At 37.2% G+C, this 15,947-nt stretch overlaps 1 protein-coding gene across 18 annotated transcripts in view; it reads left to right on the top strand.

Annotated features, from left to right (window-relative positions):
* Window positions 1-15,947, top strand: part of MYT1L (myelin transcription factor 1 like) — a 301,101-nt gene that overhangs the window by 282,458 nt on the left and 2,696 nt on the right. For all 18 annotated transcript variants that reach the window (XM_030489651.1, XM_030489647.1, XM_030489655.1 and 15 more), the window contains 4 exons: window positions 9,204-9,295; window positions 11,008-11,111; window positions 15,385-15,528; window positions 15,853-15,947. The exon at window positions 15,853-15,947 is cut by the window's right edge and continues 2,696 nt beyond it. In XM_030489651.1, the coding sequence (XP_030345511.1) occupies window positions 9,204-9,295; window positions 11,008-11,111; window positions 15,385-15,528; window positions 15,853-15,947 (435 nt within the window). The remainder of the gene's footprint in view (window positions 1-9,203; window positions 9,296-11,007; window positions 11,112-15,384; window positions 15,529-15,852) is intronic.

The raw sequence follows: 15,947 nt of genomic DNA, 5'->3' as shown, positions 1-15,947 counted from the left end.
AGAGGGAGCCATATTTCAGTCAAAATTAATTCACTCCTGCTTCTCATTGTTTCACGTTTTCCCTGGTAGGTTTTTTTAAAGTTGTATAGGGTGTTTGTTTGGTTTTAATCTTCCTGTCCCCATCCTGTCATTGGTTCATTTTGCTGTTTCCCACCTCTTATTTTTTTCTTACAAGCTGTATGTTGCAATTCAGCAGGAGAAAGTCATACAATGTTAAGAATATAGAAGAACTAACCAAACTCACTGCATTTAACAGTAATTACAGCTGACAATGACAAGTGTCATCATGGTGGCATTATTGAAAGATGACAGACATGCAAATGTGCTGACATTTCCAAGAAGGCAATGAGAGAATGTAGTAATAATATACATAGAGAAGAAAAATATTAAACTAAGATCTGTGAAGCAGATCCTGCAGTGCAGAGGAATTTTTTACTTTAGGAATTTTGTGTTGACACACAAGTTCAAGGGAAAAGAGCCATTTATAAATGGCTTTTCAACACCTTCCTCTTTCCATCTTCCGCCTCTTCTACTGCATTTCTGCTGTCCCTTTTCCCTTCCTGTCCCCGTGGCTCCTCTTTAGTCCTTCTTCTCCACTTCTCAGTCCTCAGCAGTTGAGGTAGCTGGCCCTCAAGTAGCTTCCCCTCAGTGCTGGCAGAACAGGACAGGTGATCTCACTGGTGCTGCTTACAGCAAGCACCCTTCTGCTCTTGGCCCTGCAGCCCTGAATGGGGCTGATGGCAGAGAAGGTGCTCCCAGTTGTCATATGCACAAAGTACATGGAGGGTCTGGCAGCTAAACACTAACTCACATATGAGCATGTCCAAATCTGTCAGAGGCTTATAACTCTAACAAATCTACATTTGTTTGCATGAAGACAGCAGAATGAGTCTCTAAACTCAGAGCAATATCCTATGAAATGTCAAGTCTTGCTGCAATTCACAGACAATCAGAGATATTCACTGAACTATTTGGGCTTTTGTTTTTCTCCTCAGTATGAACAAAACAAGATACATGGACAAAACAATGGTATACAAGTGTATTCAAAGAAATATAAATTTTTTTCTTGTGATGTTTGGAAAAAACCAGCCTGGCCAGACACCTGCCATGGAAGATTTCAGTCAGTTCAGTTAAAATTTGGTTAAGAGCAGAACTGACTAAATGCAGAGCCTGGGTGTTGAAAGAGACCCTTTGACTGTGGGTAGCTCTGCCAGCTCTCTTCATTACAAGCTGGAAGAAAGATGGAATAGCATTTTAATCAGATGTACAGTCTATTAAACTGGAAGGCTCCTAACAGAGAGCTAATCTAAAAAGATTTAAGAGATTTAGTTACCTCGGGAAAGTCAAGGAGAAAATAATATGAAATTCATATTAGAAAAAGCAGACTGCACAATATAAACAAGAAAAATAATTTTGCTGAGCAGACCTGACAAATGACAGCAGATGGGAACTTGTACAGGTGCTCGCAATGAGACATCTCCTTGATTTCAGGCACTTAACAGAAGCTCTCTGGTTATAAGCCTGTTTGTCCTCATTCCAGACTTAGCCCATAAAAATGCAGAGATGATTGGATGGCTTTTTAGATTTCAGGTGGGATGAATTTTCTTCTTGAAGTACTTTTTCCTCTCTGCTGTCTATACAAGTGCCTAGGCAAACTGTGCTTCATTTTAGTACCTAAGTGGGCTGGGCTTGGTCACTAAATAGGTCACTTGAAATTCTGAGCTGCCTAAGAGCACTAACCAGAGGTATGCAGCTAGAAATACACTTTACTAATTTATACACAGGGAAGTCTCAGCCTGTTTTCTCCATCACGATACATATCCTATTTGACTGACCAGTAAATCCAGGGGTCTTCAGGTCATCTGCCCTGTTGTGTGCAGTCACAGGACAGGAGAGTGGCTGATAAATTTTGCAGTGGCCAGCCTCCAGCTACTGGAGCACTCAGTGGTGCCCCATTAAGTGCACACTCCTTCCCCATAACTTAATGCTAGGGTCACCTGTACATTCTGTAATGTGCTGCAATGCTTCCTCACTCACCCAAGAATAAATGAGAGATTTTAGTCAAGAGACAAACCTCTTCCCTGTTCAGAGATAATACAGGTCCGAGCTCATTAGCACATGTGAAGGGCCCACCCACAGAGCCTCTTTGCTGACTAAGCAACTTGAATTAACATTTACCACAGGACTACTGTGCCCAGCTGGAGGAAACTTTGGCAGTGCTTTACTGTGCCAGCATTTCAAGATTCATTAATCCTTTTTCTGGTGTGTGTTTATGCCCCATGGGGATTCCTTTGAAATTGAGTCTGCTCTCAGAGCCTTTTCTCTCAGCATGGCCATGTTTACAGTTCTCCATAATTTCTGTTTTTGTTTTTCTTACCTGATGCTTGTTTTATTCTTTTGTTATGAGGGACAGGCATAATTGAGCTGTAACACTATTTTACCTTTTAAATCTCCAATTAAAACCAAATACCCTCTTGTCTTCTGGGTATCATGGACTCTATATCATTGTCCATTTGGTGCTTTACTGACCCGATTTTCATGCTAGTTTAATCTTCTAAATAAGAAAGTAGTTCTTTCCCGAAAGTCTTTTTTGAAACAATGATCATATATCATTAAAATAATTTCAAAAAGCTTACATTTTGGTTTAATCATAATGGCTGTATTTCTTTAATGGACACTTGGGGAGTGTTTCAATTTTTCTTAGTTCTTGAACCAATGCAAAGATTTATTTAAACAGAATAAAATCTCAGATACTTTCCTTATCAACTTTGGAAAGCAACTTGGATTAGGAGCTGCCACTTTCCACGTTACATCAAGCTTTTAGTCTTCTTAACTTAGATTTCCCTCCTGATTGAAAATTTAAGTGAAAAATCTTCATCACCAACAATTAGGTGTGTTGTAAAAAACTTTCTAGCCAGGAAACAAGGCCTAAGAAGGGCCACATTAATCAGAGTTATTCTTAAATTGAGCTGAACAGGTGATTTTTTCCCAACACCATACAAAGGCAGTCAGGGTTGTGTGGCCGGTGGGGAGGAGAGGAGATTCCTCTGTCAGTCACAGCAATCTCCATGCAAACAAAACTGGCTTGTTTGCAAAACCTCTCTCCTTTACCTCACAGCTTAGTAAGAAGCTGGGGAAAAGCCAGTCACCCTTGAATGTAAATAAGACTGAGTGCTGGGCTATGGAGGGTTCCTTTTATCTCTTCTGGAGTTGTACATAGAGTATTTCATTCTTTAAGGCGTGTAGCAGAATTTACTCTTGGGAACAAGGAAATCACTAAAGCTGACACCCTTCAACATAGGAAAAATAAGTGGTTCGTGGATTTAATATTAAACCAAGGAAAGGGCTACTTTGATCACCGAGTTTGATCTCTTAACTTGAACTTCAAACATTACCAAATAGCTGAAGAGCTTAGTCATAAAAGCAAGGTTTTATCCGTTAACAAAATAAAACAATTTTCACTGTGATCTGTATTTCCCTGAATTTCAAAAGATTTACATCTGTGGCATGTTTTGAGTCTATCTCTGGTTAAAAAAGGTCCCTTGAATATGAGTTGTTCCTTCCTCTAGACTATGGGCAGTGTGATTTTTAATAAACTGGAAAAGTGTTTCATTTTATTAACTTTTGAAAAATCACTGTGATAGTGAACCTATAAACATCGTACAGTTTTTATGAAGTTAGCCCTCAGAACAATTTTTGGTTACTCCAGGTTGAGGCTCTGGTTTCTTTACATCCAGTTCTTTCTTTCTTTTAAACTTCAGCACTTCACATACCAAATATAAAAGTTGAATTTCGTTTGATCTTTGTCTCCTCCTTTCCCACATCCCTACTTCTCTGCTTGGAAAATGTTTTCTTCACTTGACAAAACAAGTACAATTCCTTCAGCTTCAAGAGGGACCAGACTGCATCTGTCTGCTAGGCAAAAAAATGTATTTAACAGAGCACAGCTAGAACCAAGACAACTAAAATCAGTTACCCAGACAATTGTTCCACTTGATCAGTGATTCTCCACTCTGGTGGCCTCTCTTGTTTGCATTTGTGAAGATAGTCCAATTATGTTCTTGAAGCAGTTCAGGATTTTAGCCCATGTTTATTTGCTTTTAAATGAAATTTCTTGGTAAATGTGCACTAAACACTAGCTAGATATCCCTTTCAAACTTTGTCCCCACTAATTTTCCTTTTATTTTGGGACCAATTTCACCTTATTTTCTAAATCCACTGAATATGTGGCAAGGCATAGGTTGCAGTAATGTAACCACAGTCCTAAACAAGAAAGAAAATTCATTCTTTATGTTGTGTTCAACTCTAACAGATGCAATCACCATATACTTTTATCCTCATTTGTGAATATATAATCTTTCTGCATGCCTTCTAGATGACTGGGTTTTTGTTAGTCACTAGTCTTCAGGGAAGTTGAGTAAGGTGTAAGTGTACATATGGATGTTCCTTATTTTATAGAGTTTTTACAGCTACTAGCACTTTAGCTCTGCATGCCTCCATTTATAAAGTCTAACTGTAAAAACAAGCCTGATTAATGCAGGTTGGACTTCATGGCATAAAACCTAGTCAGTCACCCTTTCTATCTGTCAGTGCTACAGGTACATAGTGTGTAGAAATGTCTGATGCATGATCAGCGCCATGCCATGCAAAGCAAAGCTGCATGACAGGTCCCAGCCATGCACCTCTCCATTTAGCACCCATGCCCAACAAAAGCACGTTTCCAATATAAATGGTGTGTTATGATGTCAGAAGTATTTTTGCCAAACAGCAAAAATTGAAACCTCAAATTTTAGCACATGCCTTACAGGAGGTTTGCAGGATCTGGCTCTAGATCACTTCAATCTGACAGTTTAATTCATTCTTCATAGTATTTTGTAAATTATAGCAGAGGTTGGCTTTCAAGGATGATGTACCAGATCATAATTTTATTTCTCAAATTACAGGTTAAGCCCAACAGTAGAAATTCATTGAAAGCCAAGACACATTAAATCTCAAAAAGAAAAGATGTTAATGATCAGGTGGTTGTTGATACCTTGTCTCTGTGGCAGCAGCAGCTCATAGCTCCTGATGATTCAGGAACTCAAAGGGAACCAGAAGTTGAGTGTTGGTGCTTCTCACAACCCCACCAATATGATGTAGCTTCAAGCCCTGTGGCGTCTGAAATCTGAGATAAATGGCGGCTCAGTACTTTTATACTGTATTACAGCAGTACCCCCAGCAATGTAGAAAGCCTTATTCACTTTTTATTATGGAAAGAATACTCAACTGTGTTTGTATTTTCTTGTGTGTGATTTCTCATGTGTATAAGAATAATGGCAGTAGCCATTGAGATATCTGTGATTAATTTTGCTAGTTCTTTGGTGGAATGAACAAGCTGCATAATTCCATGTTTCTGTAAAAGTCAGTGTAAGGTTTGCTAAAATAGAAAAAATCAGCCAAAGCAAGATTACGCACTAATTCAACTTGTAACAGAAAGCCTATGACAGGCGTCAACTGTAAAGGCTTTAAACTTGATAGGAATATAAGTATTATCCTTATCAGAAGTACTAGCTAGAGCTAGTACGTGCTAGAGCATGTTTCTCTTGGTCTTTTTTGATTTTTGAGAAGTTTAAAGCATATTTTGCTTAATTCTTAAAGCACTGAAATGACTTTCTTTATACTTTTTTGTTTGCCTGTCATGGGAAGGCAAATATATTCTCAAGGTATTTGAGGCAAATGAAATCATACCTAATCCTTTTTGTCTTCTGTCTCCTTTTAACTCCCAGTCTTCTAGAAGACTCAAGTCACTCTCAGTCTCACTGGTATCTCAATTCAAGTTTTTTGGTTAAATTTACAGCTCCATGAGGTTCAGCCTTTGTCCAGCTGACTGACATCCTGCCCTCTTTTGGTTGTTCTTGACTTAGAGAAAAAACAGTTACCTTCAGGAGAAGTAACGTAGTCAATGAATTTCCATGCAGATTAGAAGGTTATCCAAAAAGTCCTAATTTGCTTCTTAAATTAAGGTATTTTTAGATAATTAAGAACAGAGCTGGGCAAAGAAGATGCATATTGCTATCTTTTTTTATTCATTTCTGAAGAATTTAGCTAAGTTAAATAAACTGTGGTAGAACTCAATCCTCTAATTTAGATTACTAACTTAGTATCTGCTTCATTGAAATTTTAAGTGCCTGGCTCAGGAAAGTGAGCTAATGCACTTAAAATACAATATACAATTAATGGAGACACACATTTGCTGGTAAAGAAAGACCTACAGAGGAAGTTGATGGCATGGTATGGCTTTGGCATCTTCCCCTGTGTTGAAGTTAGTACCTCTGGGAGTTTTGAATGCTCTCTTAAATTGCATAAAGCCACAGGAAAAGTTAAGACCTTCTGTTCATTCATGACCTCCTCTAAGGACAGGTGCATAACAAAATAAGGTAGTCATAGTGGTACCTAATGCATATGTTAAAGCTATGAGGGTCAGGAGAGCAATAAGAGGAAGCTTGTGACGTGAGCATGCAGTTGCATGGAAAGGAAGCCCCTTTGGTCGAAGCCCTCATCTGTCCGTGCATATTGTATTAGATCACCAGTGGGAAGAACAAAACTAACCTGGCTATGGGATGTGGAAGCCTTTCACATCCTCACTAGTAGGTCCCGAAATAGGCAGCCCTTTGCCTTTCCCCTCACTAACTCATGACTCATCTGGTTGCCTCTGGAGGAAAGTAGATAGATAATCCATGCAGAAAAACTCTCCACTAGTTCCTGCAGCAAGAACAAAGCACAGGACCCAGATCTTTCCATTTCTAGTTTAGGCACAGGACATGTGGTACCAGTATGACTGAACTGCAGCAGAGATGTGATATATAAGTGCCTACCCTTCAAATAGATATCTTTCTGGTGGAAATAGCGTGGGCCAGAGGCAGTTGCTATTAGGCAGCCAAACTGTGGCCACCCTATTTTGTAGAGTAGGAAAGCTTAGTAGTGCAAATATGGGACATTGTACCTAGGGCCTCAGGGTGAGAGTGTGATTTGGAGCACACTGAATATACCACTAGAGAGGTAGCCTTTCAGACAAGCTTAGAAGATATCTACAGGTTTAGGCAGTCCTGAAAACTAGATGTACATAAATAATCATGGCCTGGGAGTAAGATTGGGTTTTTGACACCAAAATTGAGTGTAGGCACAGTGACTCTCACACTAGATTTCTTACATTTGTGAACACACTTTTTTTGTTTCAGTATTCTTTTGCACTTTCAAGTGCACAGTTCTTGTTGGTCTGTTTAGAGTTTAAATGCCATACTTATAGGCTATTTGAGGAATTTTATTTTGAGGAATTCTGTAAGTTGTCATCAGTCAAAAATTTAAGAGAATAAGTAAAAGACTGCAGACCAAGATGAGAGTAAACTATCACAGCTGCTGCAATGTCCAGTGATGCTAATTCCTGAAAAAGAGAGAGGCCAAAATATGAGGAAATTCGTTAAAAGGATAAAAAAATGAAGTCAATTAAAATGTGCAGAAACTTTGCGTATACTGTTATCTTCCATTCCTTTCCCTGTGCAAGAGATTTTTTTCCCCAAATAGTAATCCCCTCCTCCTTAATCTTCCTCAAGGCTCCCTTTGACACTTCAGGAAGACAGTTTTTTAACATTCCACAGTGAGTCCATAGCAGAGCTTGGAGCAGTAATCTGGCATCTTACCACCTAGGCTACAGTGAAAAGCTATTATATCATGCAATTTAGAATCACAGAATCATAGAATAGTTACGGTTGGAAAGGACCTAAAGATCATCTAGTTCCAGCCCCCACTGGTATTGTTTTATTATATATCTTCTCAGTAACAGAGCTGTATAAAATATTGAACACTGATTCATTTGCTGAGAAAAGGAAAGGGGTTTTTAGATGTTTTTTCTGGGAAAAGTTTCATTTTTTGGATGGCTGCACTTGATAATAGTAGCCCAGGTTTTTCAGAGAGACATTTTCAATAATTAAACATTATACTTAAATTAGAGCACTTTATTTAGTAGGAAGTTGGGTCTTTACTTAAATGTTTTTGATCAAAGATACCATATTTCTAAGAAACTTTTTCCATGTTACAGAGATTATTTTATTATTAGCTTTGAATTTGATTTGCACAATTAAAAGTGGTAAAAAAGTCTGCCTTTGGATCTGAAGAGGAAACATAAATGTGACTGTATGCAGTGAGAAGTACATGACATTAATCAGTTTCAGTGGCTAGAAACCTTAAATGTTGAAACAATAGTGAATTTTTTTAGTAAGTTTCCAAATTCCCTTCACTGCAAAAGCTTGCTCAGAATAAGACTATAATTTTCCATCATTAAATTAGATGATTGAATATGTATTTTCTCTTACCTGTGATAGTGCAACTACATTAATGTCAAGATTTTGAAAAAGGGGATAGTTCGGTGATTACAATTATTTATCAAATAGCACTGTGATCAGTATTTTTATTATCTATTATTTTCACAATGAAATCTGCTAAGCTTGCATTTGCTATCAAACTGGTTTTATGATGTAATTAAAAAGCTTAATATTTTGGTGACATGGGAGACGAGATAACTGAGTCTACATCAATGAGTGTAACAAATATACATTATAAGAGAGATATATCCCTCATCAAGGCAAGGTCATTTTTATAGCAATGACTTTTCTTGGACTTCAACAAAAAACATGTAGTTACAGCCTTTTTAAGAAACGATTTAGAAAAGGGCAGTTTGGCCAGCTCGGTAGGTGATATTCACAAAGAGAAGCACAGTTTATCAGAGTTAGTCATTGGGATGTGGAAGATAGCTCATGTCCCCTTCTCTCAGCATTCAGTTCCATGTTTGAACATTTGAATTAAAAAGGGTGGAAGTTCAGGGCGGGGACATGTAAATTCAAAGGGGAGTATTTACACAGTAACTGGTTTTAAAATAAAACTTTTTAATAAGAGCATTGTGTCTTTAGAAGATTGGACTGTTGTTCCCAGGCTTATAGTTTCACAAGATATATCTGACTTTTATATTAGCTGTCTATGCAAAAAGAACTTGGAAGAAAGAACAAAACCATGAAATCACTACTGGTAAGTCCTTTTTTCAGACTAACACACTCTTTCAGTGCTAGGCAGTGAAGATAAACTTGTCTCTGATACTGTTTTTATTACAGGTTTGGATTAAAGATTTATTTGCAATGACTTATCAAAATTAACAGGCTCCTTACTGTTCACAGTTTATCAGGATGCCCCAGAGCTACTTCAGCAATGAAGAAAGCAAAGCTGTCTGGTGAACAAATGCTAACAATAAAGCAGCGGGCCAGTAATGGTAAATTTTTAATCATTACCTTTATAAATATTACTTCTTTGTAAACTAAAGTAGTTTTTATTCTGTCGGCTCTTTTTCCTACATGTGTAAATCTTCTCTGTATAAATAATGAATTCACTGTCAGTAGCAGTAGGCTGTGGATATCTGAGCCAGCAGAGGAGTGGTCAGGCTGGTCTGTTATGTCTACAGAAATCTAAAACACTAAAATATTTCAAAGTAGAATATACCATTACAATTTTCTGGTTCACATCTCATTCATTAAAGGTGGATAATTGCTCTTAATTGTTGCAGGATTGAGAAGACAAAAAGGTTTAATTTCCAGAGTGTCGGGTCCTCATGAGGTCCCTTGAATTCATTTGGATCTGTGACTCTGTAACCTCTGACCTTGTGCCATTACATTTCCAATAGTGTGCAATCCTTCCTGGGAACCCTGAGTTGCAAGAAGTGTCGTGGATGAAAATCCAAAATCTAATAGTCAAAGTGCAATAAAAACAAAATGTAGGTGCTTCATTTCAAATAAGTAATGCACAAAAGACTTGTCTGAGAGGTGCCTAAGTCCTGACTTTTCTTGGAAAACTTGATGCAGTCACTTAGTCTGTGACTGTGCATTGCCTTCTTAACTTCTAGTGTTGACTTTGTTTGAGAACCACAAAGCATTTCAACACACACCGCCAGCACGGCTGGAGGAAGCATTGACTGACTGTCTTCAGCAGCTGGTAACCAGGGAGTGGAAAATCTGGATGTAATTTTCTCTACAACCTGGGAAGTATTGGAAACTGTGTCTGCTATGCCCAGGAAGAATGCCTTAAGGAGTGGTATATGTATATTTTGGGTACTTAAAGGGATACCGCGCATCCTTCCTATTAGGGATGGGGACTGTGGGAAAAGGAAGGCAAGACACACTAGAGTAAGAATAAGAGAGTGGGAATTTCTCTAGCTTTAGGAGTTCAGACTTTGACTTGGGAGAAAACAGGTCTCTCTCTTCCCAGGACTATTTTATGCTTTGTTGTAGTAATTTAAAGGATAAATAAATAAAACCTTCATAGTTTATTCCTGTCTGAATCCTTAAAAGTGCAGGTACCTTTGAAATTCTGTTCTCTAAACGTTTATGCCATAAAACCCCAGAAATCACTTCCATTTTGCAAATTATTCTATAGATCATTATTTCATAACACCCTTCTGAACCATGAACTTATTAAAAGCAACAGCAGAATCACAGTATACCCCAATACCTCAACAAAATTTCACTGTGCTGGGAAAAAAAGTCTTTTGAAATAGTTTCAAATTATTTTAATGATGCTGTAATATGAAGAGACTAGCATGTCAAGATATTTTCTTTTCCTTAAGAAGATCTGTAAGTGGACACAGTCTTTCAAATAAGTTACATATGACAGTGGAGCAGAAATTGTTGCTGCAGGTACATTTCTCATCATACGAAGTTAAATCAGTACATAGAAAGAAAAAGGTGTGTCTTATTGATCCTCTAAGCATTTTCAACACTCTCGCTGGAAAATTGCTGCAATTTTTAAAAGAGAAGTAGTGGAAAATAAATTGGTTTAACATCAAAAGAAAAGTTTGAAGAACTCTTTCTTTTTTACTTTAATACTTTTACTTAAAACAAATTTGTTTTCAAATATGTAAATAATTAATTCACTGAATTCTGATTTAAAGCTTGATTATTTTAACACCCCTTTTATTTTTATATTACACAGGTATAGAAAATGATGAAGAAATTAAACAGTTAGATGAAGAAATCAAAGAACTAAATGAATCCAACTCCCAGATGGAAGCTGATATGATTAAACTCAGAACTCAGGTAACAGTTTTATGAAGCCCTAAATTCAGCTGCTTTTTCTATGTGACTGATTAAAAGAAATATAGGAAAAATATTGTTTCCTTTTATGTTTGTTTCTTACATATTAAGATTTCTATCTGTGATTTGTCGTTTATAAAGTCAGAAAACAATATCCATTATACAATTTCCACACCAGTTACAAGCATGGGGAAAAAAAAAAAAGCTTAGCAAAATATATAATTTAAAATAAAATTTAAAATAATGGCAAAAGCATGACCTGTCATGGTCAGCTTTGCATTTCCCCTTGATAAGACTGCACCTTTCTAATCGCAGTTAAAATATTGTGTGATATCATGGACATTAACATAAGCTACCAGATGAAGGAGTCCAGATGAACAACATGGTTTTTGCCAGGTCTGTCTTACAGTGGAAATTTAGGTGGGGAAGTGAATATCTGTTACATTTCGCTTCATCATGTGGTATGCTATGCAGCCCTTTGCGACAATAGTGGTTCCACACAGACCCAGTTTAATTCCTTTTAGGTTCCACATAAGGGAAAGGTAAACTTAACAATAGACTATTATTTAAAACCTCATTATATAGCATCCTAAAACTGGATAGAAAAAGCAAAGGAAGGAAGTTAATTTCATTCTTTCCCTGGCATATTCCAGTGTCCAGCATAGCTTCTGGTGCTTTTTTCTTCACTTGATTTGAGCACAGACACCAACAGGGAGGTTGATCACAGTTCTCACCATTTATCAACCTTTAGTCCCATGGTCATAATCATCTACATAAAAATCTACAAGAATGTAAAGCAAGAAGAATAATGAATGGCAGGAAAATTACATGCATTTACGTTGGAAGAATTTGGTTCCAAGTTTTGAATCTGGCAGCTTCCAATCTGCCTCATGTTTTCTTTTGCTTAGTACAACACTATAGGTGTTTATTCACATACAGATTGATTTAGCTGAGATTTTAAAAAATGTAGAGCAGTTTGGCTGTTACGTGTACATTAGGTAAATGCTCCAGTTGTCAATAACTATCTGCATTTTTAATCTTTGTTTTGGCTAGATGAATTAAAAAAATATAAATAAAGCCATGATAACACTATCACAGGCATAAAACATGTATCATACGAGTTTCCAAGATTTAGCTAGGAATTTCGCATCAAGTTTTGATGTGAAATGAGTACAGAAGCCATACTTCAGTGGTCTCAGTTCTAGCTTTTATATCTCAGACTAGAGATGTGTCTTAGAAATCAGATTAGGCACTACCTGAGACTACAGCATATTCATGGTAAAAAAAGCCTCAGCTGATGATTTTGCCATCAAGTAGAAAGGACGCTTTTCACCCCTTGGTGCAGCAGCTTTAAAAAAGGGTAGAATGACTGGCAGCGACACATACTGTCGTTAAAATAATTAATAGGAATCTAGAAAATAGAGCTACAAGAGACAGTGACACGTTATTTTGTCCATCAGTCTCCTTCCCTTCCTACTTCCCAGCTCTTCCTAAGCCAATCATGACAGATGCTTGTCTTACCTGTTTTTTACTTCCTACACCAGAGATTCCACAGTCTCTGGACAGTCAGGTCTAATATTTACCTGTTCTTACCCAACTAGCTACTGATGCCTAGCAGAAAATCCTAGCTGAGTCAAACTTCACAGGAATTCAGAGACCTCTGATTTCAGTTCATACACGCTCCTGAAGATAAGCAATTTACATTTCCAACATGCAGAGAGTTATGTCATATTCATTATCAATTTATTGAGAGTATCAAAGTCAACAGTCCACTATATTTGCAACAGTAGAATTATACTGAACATAACGAAATGTTTGCTGATAAACCTTTAGAAAATCATTGTGCAACCTAGATTTCACTAAGACTTCACAGGCAGGAAGTACACAATGGGAAGATAGTAGTTCTGTGAACACCAGAGGTAGCAACAGTCTTACGTGATATGGATTTGCATCCCATATGATTGTAAGTGCCAACAAAAGTTTTTCCTACGATAGGAACTTCCCTTCTATGTAGAATCTTTTCTGTTTAAGTCATGCTGCAGCCTTTTCCTTAGTTGGAGCATTCATAATACTCTCATTTATTCAGCTGCCTTTTACCTTAAGAAAGTATTTTTCATCTAAGACCTTCTAGTAAATTTGTTTAAAAGTATGAGAGGGGCAGAAACACATAAAGGTGAGCGGGGGAAAGAAAAATCTGCAGATAACTGTGTCTCATACAAGCGACAGGTTATCCTGTTTTCAGAATAGATACAAGTGAACATTCATCAGTTTCAGGGTAAAATGTGGGGAGGGAAATTTCAACTTTTAAGCAAATGAATACAATAATTAAGTGTGCCAGTTATCTTAAGATACTTACAGATGAGTACTAAATGGAACTGTGAGATACACTGATCAGCTGCCACAGTATTTGCAGATAGGTAGCATCTCACATGGAAAAAAAAAAAAAGAAACAGAGAAAAAAAGATCTACGCAAGTAGCAGTGCTCAGCTACCTCAAAAATCTACAAAATGTCAGCTCCTACTCATGGTAGTGAGACAGCAGCAGTATGCCATGCTGAACTGTGCCTTCATGAACATCAGACTCTTCACTTTGGACTGTAGTATAATAAACAGTTTTTTAGGGTGAATATTGGAGCATGACTGACTCTAACAAGCACCTGTGAAAGATGTTTTGCATTTGCATGCAGTGTTCGTCTCCAACATAAAAAAGCTGAGAGCAAAACAACAGAGGAGGATGGGTTTCCAGTTTCAAAGCTAAAGTATTTTGCCTGCTATTATATGCTGTGGAAATAGCTCAGAATCAATTAATTATGGCAAAACCAAGCCTCTGAAATACTGACAGCTTGGATTAACTGCGATACAAACACCTGTAGTTAAAGTAAGACATACTTGAAGATCTTTTTATGTAACCACATCACGTGTCAAAGTTACTTCTATCAACTAATGGGTTGTATTTCTATAAGCAACTGAAACTTTTATTTAACCAGAATAAAACTTAAGAGATCTAACTACCTGATGGTGCCAACAATTTTCTAAAATTTACTCATCCATGGTCAAGTTATATTCACTTAAGAACTTTTTGTCCTTCTGCCTGCTACTACCACACAAAGTTCCAACCTTCCTATCAGCATTTGAATTGTACCAATTCTTCCCAGAGTTGCCAGTGCAGAAATGGATAAAACTCATTTTGAGAATTCAAAACCTTGTGTTCTTTGGCATATTTTCCACTTCTCTGGCTTTTTTTTTCTTTTTTTTTTTTCCCCTCTCATCAATGCATACTTCAACCTACACACACAAAAGCACACTGTACACTTTTTAATAGATGTTAATGGTTATCATCCAATGTGGAAAGTAAGGACAGGTCTACAGAGGAAAGTGTAGACAGATACAAGTAAGCTCTGCATGTGCTCTTGACTAGTTGGACATAAGCCAGTGCTCATCTGAAGTCTTTATAGTTTCATTAGCACAGTGCTCTGCACAAGCTGGGGTAAGTTGCCTCTCAGCAATGCTTTTTAGCTCAAGTGGGGCACCATGCAAGGTCAGAGCTAACTTGCATCTGGTCATCTGAGAACACCGGCAGAGCATACTCTCAGTTGTCTTCACCTGTATGTGTAGTTATGCCCCAGAGACCCACTCTCCTGGTTATTGTGCAAATTTTCTTCAGTTCCTTCAGTTTTGCAAGTCATTGCATGTATTAGGAAACTTTCCAAATTTGTAGATACACTGCAATAACATGCAACTGTTCAGCTTTCAAAAGCAGCCCTGTGAACTTGCATAGATTCAAATTATACTTAAAAAGAGCTAAACACTGGCAGGAAGGAGCTGTGCGAGCTTAACTAACTTTATATATATATACACAGATACCTATATATGTCAATCAGAAAATATAAGAAATGCATGACTTACTGCAGAATGTGCCTAAGGTAGGCTCCTAGGAGTAGAAACGTTTAACCAAATGGGTGAACTTGCGGAACTAAGGTCTTTCTTAATGCCTTTCAACTCAAGAAGAAAAGCTCTAAAGCAGTGGAATCAAATCCAAGTTCATTCATTATTACCAGTATTAAAAAGACAAGCTGTTAAAGTCATACAACACGCAGTAAGAATAATAAGTCCTTAACAATGATAAGAATTGCAGACTCAAGCAAAACCTTTTTAAGTGTGAATGAATAGACCTTTTTCTCCTTTCCCTGGTATTTCTGTTATCTCTCCCTTCAAAGAGCACATGCTTTATAACAGCTTGCCTTATATTACATTGTACACAAATTTGTCCATTTTAGATTACCACAATGGAGAGCAACCTGAAGACGATAGAAGAGGAGAACAAAGTAATTGAACAGCAAAATGAGTCTCTTCTTCATGAACTGGCCAATTTAAGCCAGTCTTTAATTCATAGTCTAGCTAATATCCAGCTGCCACATATGGTAAGTGATTGAGAGCACAAGTTAAGGAATTTGGCGATCTTCAGTTCACTTCATACAATAGATGTCTTTTTTTATGTTTATGTTTCATCAACCAGTTGGATATTTGTGGTAACAACACTGAAACCATAGAGATACATTTAACTGCTAACAAAGACATGGAGGGCCTGTTCCAGTGTATCCTGTAAAATTAAGTAAGAACTAAATAGGCATTTTAAATATTACTAAAAAATGGTGGCAGTATGCCTTGATAATATGTTATGCTTAAATGAATATACGCTTAAGAAAATAAAAGTTGTATATGAACTACTATTTAATATCTCGTAGGAACCAATCAATGAACAAAATTTTGATGCTTACGTGACCACTTTGACGGACATGTATACAAATCAAGATCGTTATCAGAGTCCAGAAAATAAAGC

Source organism: Strigops habroptila, chromosome 6 (genome assembly GCF_004027225.2).
Source record: "Strigops habroptila isolate Jane chromosome 6, bStrHab1.2.pri, whole genome shotgun sequence".
In the NCBI taxonomy this organism is placed as follows: domain Eukaryota; kingdom Metazoa; phylum Chordata; class Aves; order Psittaciformes; family Psittacidae; genus Strigops; species Strigops habroptila.
Note: the sequence above shows the minus strand (reverse complement) of the source record. Positions and strands in the feature narration are given on the sequence as shown.